The sequence below is a fragment of the Hylobates moloch genome, unplaced genomic scaffold (genome assembly GCF_009828535.3).
Source record: "Hylobates moloch isolate HMO894 unplaced genomic scaffold, HMol_V3 SCAFFOLD_1, whole genome shotgun sequence".
NCBI lineage: Eukaryota > Metazoa > Chordata > Mammalia > Primates > Hylobatidae > Hylobates > Hylobates moloch.
In genome coordinates, this window is record NW_026652276.1 from 23,226,437 (window position 1) to 23,240,931 (window position 14,495).

At 50.6% G+C, this 14,495-nt stretch overlaps 2 protein-coding genes across 10 annotated transcripts in view; one reads left to right on the forward strand and one right to left on the reverse strand.

Annotated features, from left to right (window-relative positions):
• The window catches only part of ZNF142 (zinc finger protein 142), a 20,465-nt gene extending 8,161 nt beyond the window's left edge, over positions 1-12,304 (forward strand). For all 7 annotated transcript variants that reach the window (XM_058438210.1, XM_032754471.2, XM_032754473.2 and 4 more), the window contains 5 exons: positions 850-1,674; positions 3,965-4,142; positions 5,251-8,284; positions 9,685-9,790; positions 11,641-12,304. In XM_058438210.1, the coding sequence (XP_058294193.1) occupies positions 850-1,674; positions 3,965-4,142; positions 5,251-8,284; positions 9,685-9,790; positions 11,641-12,110 (4,613 nt within the window). In that variant the 3' untranslated portion in view covers positions 12,111-12,304. The remainder of the gene's footprint in view (positions 1-849; positions 1,675-3,964; positions 4,143-5,250; positions 8,285-9,684; positions 9,791-11,640) is intronic.
• A 960-nt stretch (positions 12,305-13,264) lies between these two features.
• Positions 13,265-14,495, reverse strand: part of PLCD4 (phospholipase C delta 4) — a 29,594-nt gene continuing 28,363 nt past the window's right edge. The window contains exons 16-18 of one of the 3 annotated variants that reach the window (XM_058438220.1): positions 14,054-14,203; positions 13,868-13,975; positions 13,265-13,526 (exon numbers count right to left, since the gene is read on the reverse strand). In XM_058438220.1, the coding sequence (XP_058294203.1) occupies positions 13,869-13,975; positions 14,054-14,203 (257 nt within the window). In that variant the 3' untranslated portion in view covers positions 13,265-13,526; position 13,868. Of the gene's footprint in view, positions 13,586-13,867; positions 13,976-14,053; positions 14,204-14,495 lie in introns of all 3 variants that reach the window. The other 2 variants (XM_058438219.1, XM_058438218.1) reach the window with 2 other exon arrangements.

A 14,495-nucleotide genomic window follows, 5' to 3' on the forward strand; every position in this document is an offset into this window, starting at 1 on the left:
ACCCTGGCATTGAGGCTCTGGGGTTTGTTTTCTGAGCTTTGGTTCAGATCCTTTTATTCTGTTCTACCTTGACTCAAAAGTCAAGGTCTAGTGGGAAAATGATAAATGAGTGAATGGTAAAGACTTTAGTAATATAGCATTGGGGTAAATTGAGTTTGCTTCACTGGGCTGGTTTTCCTCAGGCAGAAAACTAGCAGGGAAGCAGGAGGTGATCTTCATCATATAGAGATGCCAGAAGTTATTGATGATCAGCAGCCTATTTTGTCTGGCACTGAGCCCTCAAATACTTTTTTCTGAATCTTTGCTTCCCAGTTTTTCATCTCAGTAGAATATTTGAAAGTCATCCCACAAGGAGCATAGTTATCAAGTGAATAAGAAAGATTTGGTTGTATTTATTACCAACTTCATTATTATCTAGAGCCTGTGAGCCAGTGTTTGGAAGTAAGAGTACTTTACCTTCTTTTGGCTCACCCGCTTGGGGGCTCTTTTCCTTCTAACTAATCTTGCCGATGCTTCTGCCTGCCCCCATAGAACAAGGCAGGAAAGAACAAGAATGCTCCATTCAGATTATTTTAAGCAGCTCTAAACAAAGGCTCAAGAGTAGCAGGTAGCTAAATAAAGCACTTCAAACAGGCTGTCACAGCAAGGCCTGAGAAGCCCTTGTGATTTTGCTTCTCTTAAAACTTGAGTTTCTCACCCTTTTTTGAGACTACAGTATTTGAGACCCTTTTGCTTGGTTTCCTGGAGAGAGGCCACACATCGTTTGTGTCTGAGCAAATTGTGGTTCTCCCATTATCTGGCTATACCCAGAAAAATCTCACTCTCTCAACTCTGTATTCCCTCTCCCAGGGGATGTGGTCTCTGGCACCGAGTCCCTCTTCAAGACCCATATGTGTCCAGAGTGTAAGCGCTGCTTTAAGAAGCGGACTCATCTGGTGGAGCACCTGCATCTCCACTTCCCAGACCCCAGCCTCCAGTGCCCCAACTGCCAGAAGTTCTTCACCAGTAAGAGCAAGCTCAAGACCCATCTGTTGCGGGAGCTGGGTGAAAAGGCCCACCACTGCCCACTGTGCCACTACAGTGCAGTGGAGAGGAATGCACTCAACCGCCACATGGCCAGCATGCATGAAGATATTTCCAACTTCTACTCAGACACCTATGCCTGTCCTGTCTGCCGTGAGGAATTCCGCCTCAGCCAGGCCCTCAAGGAGCACCTCAAGAGCCACACGGCAGCAGCCGCAGCAGAGCCGTTACCCCTTCGCTGCTTTCAGGAGGGCTGCAGCTATGCAGCACCCGACCGCAAGGCCTTCATTAAGCACCTGAAGGAGACCCATGGGGTGCGGGCTGTGGAGTGCCGCCATCACTCATGTCCCATGCTCTTTGCCACAGCCGAAGCCATGGAGGCCCACCACAAGAGCCACTACGCCTTCCACTGCCCCCACTGTGATTTTGCTTGTTCCAATAAGCACCTATTCCGTAAACACAAGAAGCAGGGCCACCCTGGCAGTGAAGAGCTGCGCTGCACCTTCTGCCCCTTTGCCACCTTCAACCCAGTGGCTTACCAGGATCATGTAGGCAAGATGCATGCTCATGAAAAGATCCACCAGTGTCCTGAGTGCAACTTTGCCACTGCCCACAAGAGGGTGCTCATCCGACACATGCTTCTACATACCGGTAGGATGGTTTCCATCCTTACAATAATGTTATAATAATGATGGTGGTGATACTGGCTACAAAGGGTCTTGCATACATTTTCTCGTTTGACCCAAAATTCCTAGACATAGATCTAGCATTCCAAGTTTACAAATGAGCCTTGAGTGTCGTTTAGCTAGTAAAGTAGTAGAGCTAGGATTTGAATCCATGCAGTCTGATTCCAGAGCCTGTGCTCTAACCACTGTGGTGCTGTGCCTCGCTCTTAAGCCCCTGTCCAGTTCTGCCCACCCCTAGTCAGGCTTGAGTGGGTTAATACCAAGCCTGAAGAAACCCAAACCAGGACAAATACCTTACTTTGCAATTCATGTTTTGGGATGTGCTAAGAGAGGGGCGAGGGGACTGAGCCGTCTACACGCATATGGCCTTCTATAGCTTGGGCGTCCATGACACTGAACAAGATCACCTCCAGTGACCTGGAAGTTGCAGATGTTTAACTCGCACTCGTAACTGTGTTCTAGCATTCTTGATGCTTTGGGTAACAACCAAACCAAGCTTCCTGCTACAGCATCATCCCATTTGTGACCTCTATGTCAACATCAGTGGATTGACAGGACATTTTTAGAATTTTCATCAAAGACAGTGGTTTAGGAGAAAAAATTTTAGGCAGCCTGGGACAAAGCCATTATTCTCATTGAACTCATTCCTGTACATGCTTTAGTCACAAAATCTCATGTTTCTGAGGTCTTTCCAAAAGGCTTAATCTTGTAAGTAAGGCAGGTAAAGATGAGAAAAGAGACAAACTCTGAGACCTACTTTAAGATCACACAGATAGTGTTAGAACCAGAATACCACATTGCTAGCCTTTCACCATAGGGAAGGGCTCTGGGTGAGTGGGCAGGGACAACAAGGAGGGGTCTTGAAGGAATCTGGCCCCCAGCCTGTCAGTGCCAGGTCTTGACCATCAACATGGACAGCTCTCCTTTGAGTTCTCACTGAGTATCACTGACAGCTTTGGGACATTTCATATAATCTTTATACCAACCTTTTGGAGACAAGGAAGCAGACTGCTCAAACCCACATGGTAGTCAACTAGGATTTAAACTACCACTTAATGGCTCTATGATTTCTCTGTGCCTCTGTTTCCCTATCTGTAAAATGAGGGTGATAATAGCACCTGCCTCTTAAGGATGTTCTGAAAATTTGAGGAGAGGAGGCTTTTTTTTTTTTTTTTTTTGAGATGGAGTCTGGCTCTGTTGCCCAGGCTGGACTAAAGTGGCCCAATCTTGGCTCACTGCAAGCTCCGCCTCCTGGGTTCATGCCATTCTCCTGCCTCAGCTTCCTGAGTAGCTGGGACTACAGGCATCCACCACCACGCCCAGGTAATTTTTTCTATTTTTAGTAGAGACAGGGTTTCACCATGTTAGCCAGGATGGTCTCGATCTCCTGACCTCATGATCCACCCGCCTCGACCTCCCAAAATGCTGGGATTACAGGCGTGAGCCACCATGCCCGGCCGAGAGGAAGAATTTTTTCACAAAGTGCTCAGAAGAGTGCTAGTCACATAGTAAGAACTTCGTTCATGTTGGCTGTTGATATTTTTATTACTATGTTGAACTTCAGAATTCTTGACCATTCTGTTCTGTTGTCTCATTTATTTTTCCTTTTGTTCTAGAAAACGAAAGAATTAGGCTAAGTAGAGCAGTTGACCATAGTGACAGCCAGTTGTAAAACAAATCAAGAGTGGACTTTAAGCTAGTTTTGAAAAGCTTGGGGTGGGCATGGTGGCTCACGCCTGTAATCCCAACACTTTGGGAGGCCAAGGCAGGCGGATCACCTGAGGTCAGGAGTTCGAGAACAGCCTGGCTAACATGGTGAAACCCTGTCTCTACTAAAAATACAAAAAAATTAGCTAGGTGTGGTGGCGGGCACCTGTAATCCCAGCTACTCGGGAGGCTAAGGCACAAGAATTGCTTGAACCCGGGCAGCTGAGCTTGGCAGTGAGCTGAGATCGCGTCACCGCACTCCAGCCTGGGCGACAGAGTGAGACTCTGTCTCAATTAAAAAAAAAAAAAGAAAGAAAAGCTTGGTCTTTACTTTCTTCCCATCTTCACTGGTGTGGGAGTTGGGGGAGTAGTTGTCTGAGAGGGCTCTGAAGCAGCCTTCATTATTGTGAGGTTTTCACCATCTCAGGTAGCACATGAAGCTGTTGTTCTTCCCTGGCATCAGGGCAGGCTTGCTGGAAGAAATGGTCTGTCGACTTGATCTGTATCTGACCTGTGTTCTCTCCCCTCATCCTCATCCCCCATATAAGGTGAGAAGCCTCACAAGTGTGAGCTCTGTGACTTCACATGCCGAGACGTGAGCTACCTATCCAAGCACATGCTGACCCACTCCAACACCAAGGATTACATGTGCACTGAATGTGGCTATGTCACCAAGTGGAAGCACTACCTCCGTGTGCACATGCGAAAACATGCAGGGGACCTCAGGTACAACACACACATAGGCCTCCGTCCCAATCCCAAGAACCTTACGCGAAGCTAGCTTCCTCTTGGATCTAACTTCCGGCCCTATTTCTTTCTCCGGTCCCTGGAGAGTCTCCTCCTAAGGCCGGGCGCAATGGCTCACACCTGTAATCCCAGCACTTTGAGAGGCCGGGGCAGGCAAATTGCTTGAGCTTGGGAGTTCAAGGCCATCTGGGCAACACCCCATCTCTACTAAAACTACAAAAATTAGCTGGGCATAGTAGCAGACGCCTGTAATGCCAGCTTCTTGGGAGGCTGAAGCAGTAGAATCGCTCGAGCCGGGGGGTGGAGGTTGCAATGAGCCAAGATTGCACCACTGTACTCCAGCCTGGGTGACAGAGTAAGACTCTGTTTCAAAAAAGAAAAGGAAAGAAAAAAGAGAGTCTTTTCCTAACACCCTTCTCTGTTCCCACTGTCTCAACTCCACTGCCTACAGCTGGCCTCTGTGACTGTGGCTCAGTCACATGGCGAGCGCTCTCTGGGCTCTGGGAAGGGAGTATAGACCTACAGTATAGGCCTAGAGACTAAGGTGTCACTTGAGTTCTCAGAGTTTGGCCCTGGGAAAGTGGATAGACTCTATATTCATGCCCCAATCTTGGCCACTTCCAAATCCAGGCAAGTTCTCTGACCTATGGCACAGCTGGCTAAGGGGTTTCTAGAGCTGTCCTGCCTCTGTGGGAGAAGGGAAACGAGGCACAGAAACCTGCCCTGTGGAGTTGTAGCCATGTCAGTTCCTTGGACGTCTACAGTGGGTCATGCTGATTCATGATTACTTTCTTTTAGGAAGGCAGTACAGAATAGGGCTTAGAACACAGGCCCTGAAGCTAGGCTGTCTCTGCTCCTGGCTTACTTTGTAACCAACCTTAGGCAAGTTATTAACTTCCGTGATTTAGTTTTTCTCACTTGGAAAATAGAGATACCAGTTTCATAGGGTAGTGAAAAGGAGGGTTACATCAGGTGACACATGTATGATACTGAGTGCAGACCCTGGCCCACAGTAAGCATTTACTGAGTGATTCTTAGTTGTTGTGATTAATTATTGTGATTGCCTCCCCCTTTCCCTCCTTGCCAGGTATCAGTGCAACCAGTGCTCCTATCGCTGTCACCGGGCTGATCAGCTGAGCAGCCACAAGCTGCGGCATCAGGGCAAGTCTCTGATGTGTGAGGTGTGTGCCTTTGCCTGCAAGCGGAAGTATGAGCTGCAGAAGCACATGGCTTCCCAGCACCACCCCGGCACACCGGCCCCACTCTACCCTTGCCACTACTGCAGTTACCAGAGCCGCCACAAGCAGGCTCTCCTGAGCCATGAGAACTGCAAGCATACCCGCCTCCGTGAGTTCCACTGTGCCCTCTGTGACTACCGCACCTTCAGCAACACCACACTCTTGTTCCACAAACGCAAGGCCCATGGCTATGTGCCTGCAGACCAGGCCTGGCAGCTCTGCTATGCAAGCCAGGAGCCAGAAGGGGCCATGCAGGGTCCAACACCCCCACCAGATTCAGAGCCCTCAAACCAGCTGTCAGCCCAACCTGAGGGGCCAGGTCACGAACCTGGGACTGTGGTGGACCCCAGCTTGGACCAGGCCCTGCCAGAGACGAGTGAGGAGGTCAACACTGGAAGACAGGAGGGCAGTGAGGCTCCCCATGGGGATGACCTGGGTGGCAGTCCCAGCCCAGCAGAGGTGGAGGAGGGCAGCTGCACACTACACCTAGAGGCCCTGAGAGTAGAGCTGGAGTCTGTGACTGAGCCACCCCTTGAGGAGGTCACTGAAACAGCCCCTATGGAGTTCAGGCCCCTGGGACTGGAAGGGCCAGATGGACTGGAAGGACCAGAGCTATCTAGCTTTGAAGGTATTGGGACTTCTGACTTGGGTGCTGAAGAAAATCCCCTTCTGGAAAAGCCAGTGTCTGAGTCCTCCACAAATCCTCCATCCTTAGAGGAGGCCCCTAACAACTGGGTAGGAACTTTCAAGGCAACTCCACCTGCTGAGACAGCACCCTTGCCCCCGTTACCTGAGTCAGAGTTGTTACTCAAGGCCCTAAGGAGACAGGACAAAGAACAAGCAGAGGCATTGGTGCTAGAGGGGCGGGTGCAGATGGTAGTGATCCAGGGAGAGGGGCGAGCCTTCCGCTGCCCACACTGCCCTTTTATCACTCGCCGGGAGAAGGCCCTGAATCTGCACTCCAGGACTGGGTGCCAAGGCCGCCGAGAGCCCCTGCTGTGCCCCGAGTGTGGGGCTAGCTTCAAGCAACAACGTGGCCTCAGCACCCACCTGCTGAAGAAGTGCCCTGTTCTGCTCAGAAAGAACAAGGGCTTGCCCAGACCAGATTCACCCATCCCTCTGCAGCCTGTGCTCCCGGGTTCCCAGGCCTCAGAGGACACAGAAGGTGGGAAGACCCCACCTGCACCACTAGAAGCAGAGCTACTGCTTCCAAAAGATGCTCCTTTGGAGCTTCCCAAGGAGCCAGAAGAAACAGAAGAGCCTCTTGCCACAGTCTCTGGTTCCCCAGTCCCTCCTGCAGGAAACTCCTTGCCCACAGAGGCCCCTAAGCAGCACTGCTTTGACCCAGTCCCTCCTGCAGGAAACTCCTCACCCACGGAGGCCCCTAAGAAGCACCACCTTGACCCAGTCCCTCCTGCAGGAAACTCCTCGCCCACAGAGGCCCTGAAGAAGCACCGCTTTGAGCAGGGCAAGTTTCACTGCAACTCCTGCCCATTCCTTTGTTCCCGGCTCTCCTCTATTACCTCTCACGTGGCTGAAGGCTGCAGGGGAGGACGTGGCGGGGGAGGAAAACGAGGGACCCCCCAGACCCAGCCTGATGTGTCCCCGTTGAGCAATGGGGACTCTGCTCCCCCGAAGAATGAGAGTACAGAGTCCAGCTCTGGTGATGGGGATACAGTTCTGGTTCAAAAGCAGAAGGGGGCTCGCTTCTCCTGCCCTACATGTCCCTTTAGCTGCCAGCAGGAACGGGCTCTGAGGACTCACCAGACCCGGGGCTGCCCCCTCGAGTCTGGAGAGCTGCACTGCAGCCTCTGCCCATTCACTGCTCCTGCTGCCACCGCCTTAAAGCTCCACCAGAAGAGGAGGCACCCCGCTGCGGCCCCAGCCCGTGGGCCCCGGCCCCATCTACAGTGCGGGGACTGTGGCTTCACCTGTAAACAGAGCCGTTGCATGCAGCAGCACCGGCGGCTCAAGCACGAGGGAGTGAAGCCCCATCAGTGCCCTTTCTGTGACTTTTCGACCACCAGACGGTACCGGTTAGAGGCTCACCAGTCCCGACACACAGGCGTTGGCCGCATCCCCTGCAGCTCTTGCCCCCAGACATTTGGTACCAACTCGAAACTGCGCTTGCACCGGTTAAGGGTACATGACAAGACACCCACCCACTTCTGTCCACTTTGTGACTATAGTGGCTACCTTCGCCATGACATCACTCGTCATGTCAACAGCTGCCACCAAGGCACCCCAGCCTTTGCCTGCTCCCAGTGTGAAGCCCAGTTCAGCTCAGAGACAGCACTTAAGCAGCATGCTCTGCGCCGACACCCCGAGCCTGCACAGCCTGCCCCTGGCTCTCCTGCAGAGACCACTGAGGGCCCCCTGCACTGTTCCCACTGTGGGTTGCTGTGCCCCAGCCCTGCCAGCTTACGAGGACACACCCGTAAACAGCACCCACGGCTTGAGTGTGGGGCCTGCCAGGAGGCCTTCCCTAGCCGACCAGCTCTGGATGAGCACCGGAGGCAGCAGCATTTCAGCCACCGCTGTCAGCTCTGTGACTTTGCTGCCCGGGAGCGGGTGGGCCTGGTAAAGCACTACCTGGAACAGCATGAGGAGACTTCAGCAGCTGTGGCAGCCTCAGATGGGGATGGGGATGCTGGCCAGCCCCCCCTACACTGCCCCTTTTGTGACTTCACGTGCCGCCATCAGCTGGTACTAGATCACCATGTGAAAGGGCATGGGGGCACTCGTCTCTACAAGTGCACCGATTGTGCTTACAGCACCAAGAACCGACAGAAGATCACCTGGCACAGCCGCATCCACACTGGGGAAAAGCCTTACCACTGTCACCTCTGCCCCTATGCCTGTGCTGATCCCTCTCGCCTCAAGGTAATGTCAGAGGATATGGGGCAGGAAGTGGAGGGAGCACAGCCTCTGGAGTTAAACTGCCTTGGTTCTCTAAAGCTGACTCCTCCAGATACTAGCTCTGTGACTTTGGGAAAGTTCCTTTACCAAGCCTCAGATTCTTCATCTGTTAAAAATGAGATAATACCAGCCGGGCGCGGTGGCTCAAGCCTGTAATCCCAGCACTTTGGGAGGCTGAGGCGGGCGGATCACGAGGTCAGGAGATCGAGACCATCCTGGCTAACAGGGTGAAACCCCGTCTCTACTAAAAACACAAAAAATTAGCCGGGCGTGTTGGCGGGCGCCTGTATTCCCAGCTACTCGGGAGGCTGAGGCAGGAGAATGGTGTGAACCCAGGAGGTGGAGGTTGCGGTGAGCCGAGATCGCGCCACTGCACTCCAGCCTGGGGGACAGAGAAAGACTCTGTCTCAAAAAAAAAAAAAAAAGAGATAATACCAACTTCATAGGGTTGTTGTAAAGATAAAGTTCCATAATGTGGCTCACGCCTGTAATCTCAACACTTTGAAATACCAAGGTAGGAGGATCTCTTGAAGTCAGGAGTTGAAGACCACTTGGCAGCAGAGCAAGATCCCATTACAAAATCTTTTTCTTAATCAGCTGGGCGGCCGGGCGCGGTGGCTCACGCCTGTAATCCCGGCACTTTGAGAGGCCCAGGTGGGCGGATCATGAGGTCAGGAGATCGAGACCATCCTGGCTAACACTGTGAAACCCCGTCTCTACTAAAAATACAAAAAATTAGCCAGGTGTGGTGGCGGGCACCTGTAGTCCCAGCTACTCAAGAGGCTGAGGCAGGTGAATGGCGTGAACCCGGGAGGCAGAGCTTGCAGTGAGCCGAGATCATGCCACTGTGCTCCAGCCTGGGCGACAGAGCCAGACTCCATCTCAAAAAAAAAAAAAAATTTATTGGCCAGGTGAGGTGGCTCATGCCTGTAATCCTAGCACTTTGGGAGGCCAAGGCCAGAGGATTGCTTGAGCCCAGGAGTTTGAGACCAGCCAGGGCAACATACGGAGACTCTGTCTTTACAAAAATTAATTTTTTTAATTAGCTGGACATGGTGTTGCATGCCTGTATTCCCAGCTACTTGGGAGGCTGAGGTGGGAGGATTGCTTTAGCCCAGGAGGTTAAGGCTGCAGAGAGCTGTGATCACGCCAGTTCACTCCAGCCTGGGCAATAGAGTGAGACCCTGTCTCTTTAAAAAAAAAAAAATCCCTAGCAAGCAAACTGAAGATTAAGAAAAAGTTCCATAATGTCTGCTTGCCATATGATAAAGGCATAGAACAGGGCGAGAATAATCTGGATAATAACAGCTAACATTTATTGAGCACTTACTATATTTTCTGCTTTTTGCTCTTGCCTCTTCCAGTACCACATGCGGATCCACAAGGAGGAACGGAAGTACCTGTGCCCTGAGTGTGGCTACAAGTGCAAGTGGGTCAACCAGCTCAAATACCACATGACCAAGCACACAGGTGAGTCTGTGTGGTTTCGACAGGCCTGAAGGGTTCCCTTGTTCCCTGGCAAACCTAACCTCACCAAGGTTGGTCCTTGTTCCAATTCAGGGCCAACATCAATTTTCACATTGGGAGTAGAGGGTTGGCTGGGGTTGTATGTGCCAGAATGGCTCCCCAACCCACTGAAGACCTGTCAGAATCAGAAGAGTAAACCTGAGAGCCTGGGCATATGTACTTTCCAAAAGCTTCCCAGGTGACTGTGTTACGAAGTCAGTCATTTTTCCCCTCTTGAGAACCCCCAACTCAAACTTGCGTGACTAAGGGCAGATTTGCCTGGCTCTTACACATGATGGAACTATCATGAGTTAAAAAGGAGACAGTGAAGGATTCTCCTGTTCCAGCCTGTTCCTCCTTTTCTTCTCCTGGGTGTGGATGGAATCCACAAACTTGGTTCTTGAAAGCACACAATGGTGTGCCTGTGCTTACTGCATCTGATCCCCCTATGTGGAGGAATTGATTAGGAGCATTTCAAGGCCCCCTGCTTTTATGAATGCCACTTATTTCACCTCTACCTCTTCCCTCCTAAGTATTTCTTTTTTTTTTTTTTTTTTTTTTTTTGAGACAGAGTCTCGCTCTGTTGCCCAGCCTGGAGTGCAGTGGCGCAATCTCAGCTCACTGCAAGCTCTGCCTCTGCCTTCTGGGTTCATGCCATTCTCTTGCCTCAGCCTCCCGAGTAGCTGGGACTACAGGCACCCGCCACCATGCCCGGCTAAGTTTTTGTATTTTTAGTAGAGACGGGGGTTTCACTATGTTAGCCAGAATTGTCTCAATCTCCTGACCTCATGATCCGTCCGCCTCAGCCCCACAAAGTGCTGGGATTACAGGCGTGAGCCACTGTGCCTGGCCACTCCTAAGTATTTCTTTTACATTTTTTTTTTTTTTTTTTTTCAGTGACAGGGTCTTGCTCTGTTGCCCATGCTGGAGTGCAGTGGTGCAGTCATAGCTCACTACAACCTCAAACTCCTGGGTACACATGATCTTCTTGGCTTAGCCTCCCAATTAGCTGGGACTACAAGTGCACGCCACCACGCCCACCTAATTTTTTTGTAGAGACAAGGTCTCACTTTGTTGCCCAGGCTGGGTCTTTAACTTTTTGAGTTGAACTAGCAGTTGTGTTTAAATGAATTGTTGAATTCCAGGAGTACCCTGTGACCAAAAGAGGGTTATAATTTCCCATGGAGAAACCCTTCCATATTTGAGTATTCATTACTCTCAGGTAGCTAGTTGGTTAGAGGTCCAGTTAATCATCAGCATCCACTGGGCACCCACAACATTGATTGCTGGGACTACAGCATTGATTTCTTGTTGATATACGAGGACGCTGTGTTGGAAAGGCACAGAAATGTCAGACAGGGCCGGGCGTGGTGGCTCATGCCTGTAATCCCAGCACTTTGGGAGGCCAAGGAGGGCACATCACTGGAGGTCCAGAGTTCAAGACCAGCCTGGCCAACGTGGTGAAACCCTGTCTCCACTAAAAATACAAAATTAGCCAGGTGTGGTGGCGCATGCCTGTTATTCCAGCTACTTGGGAGACTGAGACAGGAGGATCACTTGAACCTGGGAGGCGGAGGTTGTAATGAGCCGAGATTGCACCATTGCACTCCAGCCTGGGCAACAAGAGCGAAACTGTCTCAAAGAAAAATAAAAAAGAAATGTCAGACAGGACTGGAGGACTGGAGCATTCCAAAGATATGGTCATTAGTCAACTTGCTGCTTGCATTCTTTATATCCACTGATTGCAGTAACTCCATGGCCCAGTGAACCTTGCTCCACCGCCTTTCAATGGTGATTTGTTCCCTGTCCTGTAGGACTGAAGCCATACCAGTGTCCTGAGTGTGAGTACTGCACCAACCGGGCTGATGCACTGCGTGTGCACCAGGAGACCCGGCATCGAGAAGCACGGGCTTTCATGTGTGAGCAGTGCGGCAAGGCCTTCAAGACGCGCTTCCTGCTGCGCACCCACCTTCGCAAGCACAGTGAGGCCAAACCCTATGTGTGCAATGTGTGCCACCGTGCTTTCCGCTGGGCTGCTGGCCTGCGCCATCATGCCCTCACCCACACCGACCGCCACCCCTTCTTTTGCCGCCTCTGCAACTACAAGGCCAAACAAAAGTTCCAGGTGGTCAAGCACGTACGCAGGCACCACCCTGACCAAGCCGACCCAAACCAGGGTGTGGGCAAAGACCCTACCACCCCCACAGTGCACCTGCATGATGTGCAGCTGGAGGATCCCAGCCCTCCTGCTCCTGCCGCTCCCCACACTGGACCTGAGGGCTGAAAGCCTGCCCCACCTCCTGTATAGGAAGAGGGTATGGTCTGAGATGTGCAGACTGGGACCAGCACTAGCCTGAGGAGCTCAGAGCCTAAGGAAGGACTGCCTTTTGGGGTGCAAGGGTGACTAGAACCCTCCTGGGACTCTGGCTATAGTACTTTGAAATTATCACCCATATAAAAGAGGGACATGGACTACAACGTTGATTTCTTATTGCTGTACATTGCGTTTTTAACCTGCAAGTTCTCAGTTTCTTCACCATCACTCCATCAAAGTCCCTGGCTGTAAGATCTGGATTTTACCCACTCCATCTTTTCTTTCCTTCTTACTGTGTCAAGTCCTATTTTCTTTCAGAATCTTCTAAAACCAGTTGTATCCAACCGCATGTGGTGTTGTGCCTAATGCTCTATAAAGCATGTTAAACAGAAAGTGGTTACTACATTATAGATTCATCCAAATCCCTGTCTTAACATTTCCAGGCTGTCATCTTGATCAACTCTGTCCCCTCTCAGACTTCTGCCTCCCTTTTTTCCCTTCCATCTTCACTCAGTATTGATTCTGAAACAGGCCTAGGTCTGCCTTCTCCCTGTCCTTGAGCCGTCTTGACCCTTGACCTGCTCCCTACTTCCAAGCTCCTTTGTCTACCTGTATCTATAGAGGGAGGATTGCTACCCACTAAGCCTCCTCCTAGAAGCAACTTTAGCTCATCATCAATCCTCAGACTGGCTCATCAGCTACACTAAGGTGTTAAAGCACAAGGATACTATGGAAAGGCAGTTGACTAGAGAGGAAAATCTCCAGTTCAGAATTCTATAACTGCTTCACAGTATAATTCTGTAGTGCCTTACTATATAATTGATCATTAAACTGGGACACACTGGGAAAACTTAAAGAGGGTACTATTAATAATTATGCTGGGACAACAGACATAAACCAGGATGGTTCCAGCCAGACTCTTCAGGAAGGCTGGGACCACATAACCTTTTGTCTCCTTTTGCCCTGATTCTTAAAAGCCATACTCTGTGTCCTTCCTATGTAGCACATGCAGGTCTCCTGGGAACCTCTTTCTCTACCTTTTCCTTGTCTCACCTAACTACCAAGATGTCCCCACAACCCTTGTACCTCCCCTTCTTGCCCAACAATGACAGACCATATTGAAGCCAAATTGGAGAGAGATGTATTTATACCAGTGGGGCTAAGGAGGAAGCAGTCCAGTGGGGGACTTTGAGTGCTGTGCAGTGTTCTCTTGAGAGTCGTAGTACGGTCCTGGGGTCAAGTCTCTTTCCCTAATCTTTGCCGGGGAAGCCTTGAGCCTTGATTTATCCTTCCCTTGGCTTTGGGCTTTGAGGAAGTTGGGGGTGGAGGGGATGATGCTTCTTTAGGTTTCTCTGTTCCAAGCCCCTCTGAATTTCTAGTTGCAACCTGCCTTCACACAGAGTTGATGGGAAAGATTAGTTGTAGATGTTGGTATGGGATTGAGCCTACAGCAAGAGGAAGAAGGGAACTCCGGTATAGAGTGCACAAAGGAAAAGGGCAGGAAAGATACCAAAGGCTTATGAAAACAAGGGAAGGGAAGAAAAGAGAAAAAAAGTGGAAAATCAGGTCCCAGATTTGCTTGTTAGGAAGAATGAGGTAATTTTGTGCCTAGGAATGCACAATCCAAAGCTTGGTTTTCACCACCTCCATTTGTTCTCTAGAGCATCCTTCCAGATGTTTCTCACCATCTAAAGCCAGCACACCAACCCTTCCCGTGAAATGCCCACCTCAGGACTCATCCCCCTCCAGGCCTTCCTGGATGCAGATATACACAAAGATGGAAGCTGGGCGGAGGCTGATGCCATCTTTGGACAGCAGGTGAATGTGGCGGTAACCTGGAAGGGGCAGGAGGACAGCATTAGGACGGCAGCCAGAGCTGGGGTATTGGCCAGGGGTCAAAGGGGCTGGCTCACCTTGTTGCATGCAGGTCCAAGGCAGGGTATACTGACCAATAAAGTCATTTCGGGATTTCCAGTCATAATCCATTACCACAAAACGCAGCATGGCAAGTTCAGGCACCAGCACCCGGAAACATAGTGTCTGCCCCCAGTATGGATTAAAACCTGAGTTGGTGGATAGAAATAAGAAGACATTATGACAGTCTTCTTGACTGGGTTGCTTTTCTTGTGTTCTCATTTAATCTAGATGGCAATCAGCATTTTACAGGTAAGGAAAAAGGCTCAGAGTAAGCAAGTAATTTGCCCAGGTCACTGGAGCTTTTAAGTGAAGAGCCAGGATTCTTTGTACTGTTCCACACTGCCTCCCATGTGGGGACATGCAATAACAGAGACTATACTTAATGGAAGACAGACTAGAAGGAAAACTAATCATGCTCCTACCCCCACCTCCCCAGCA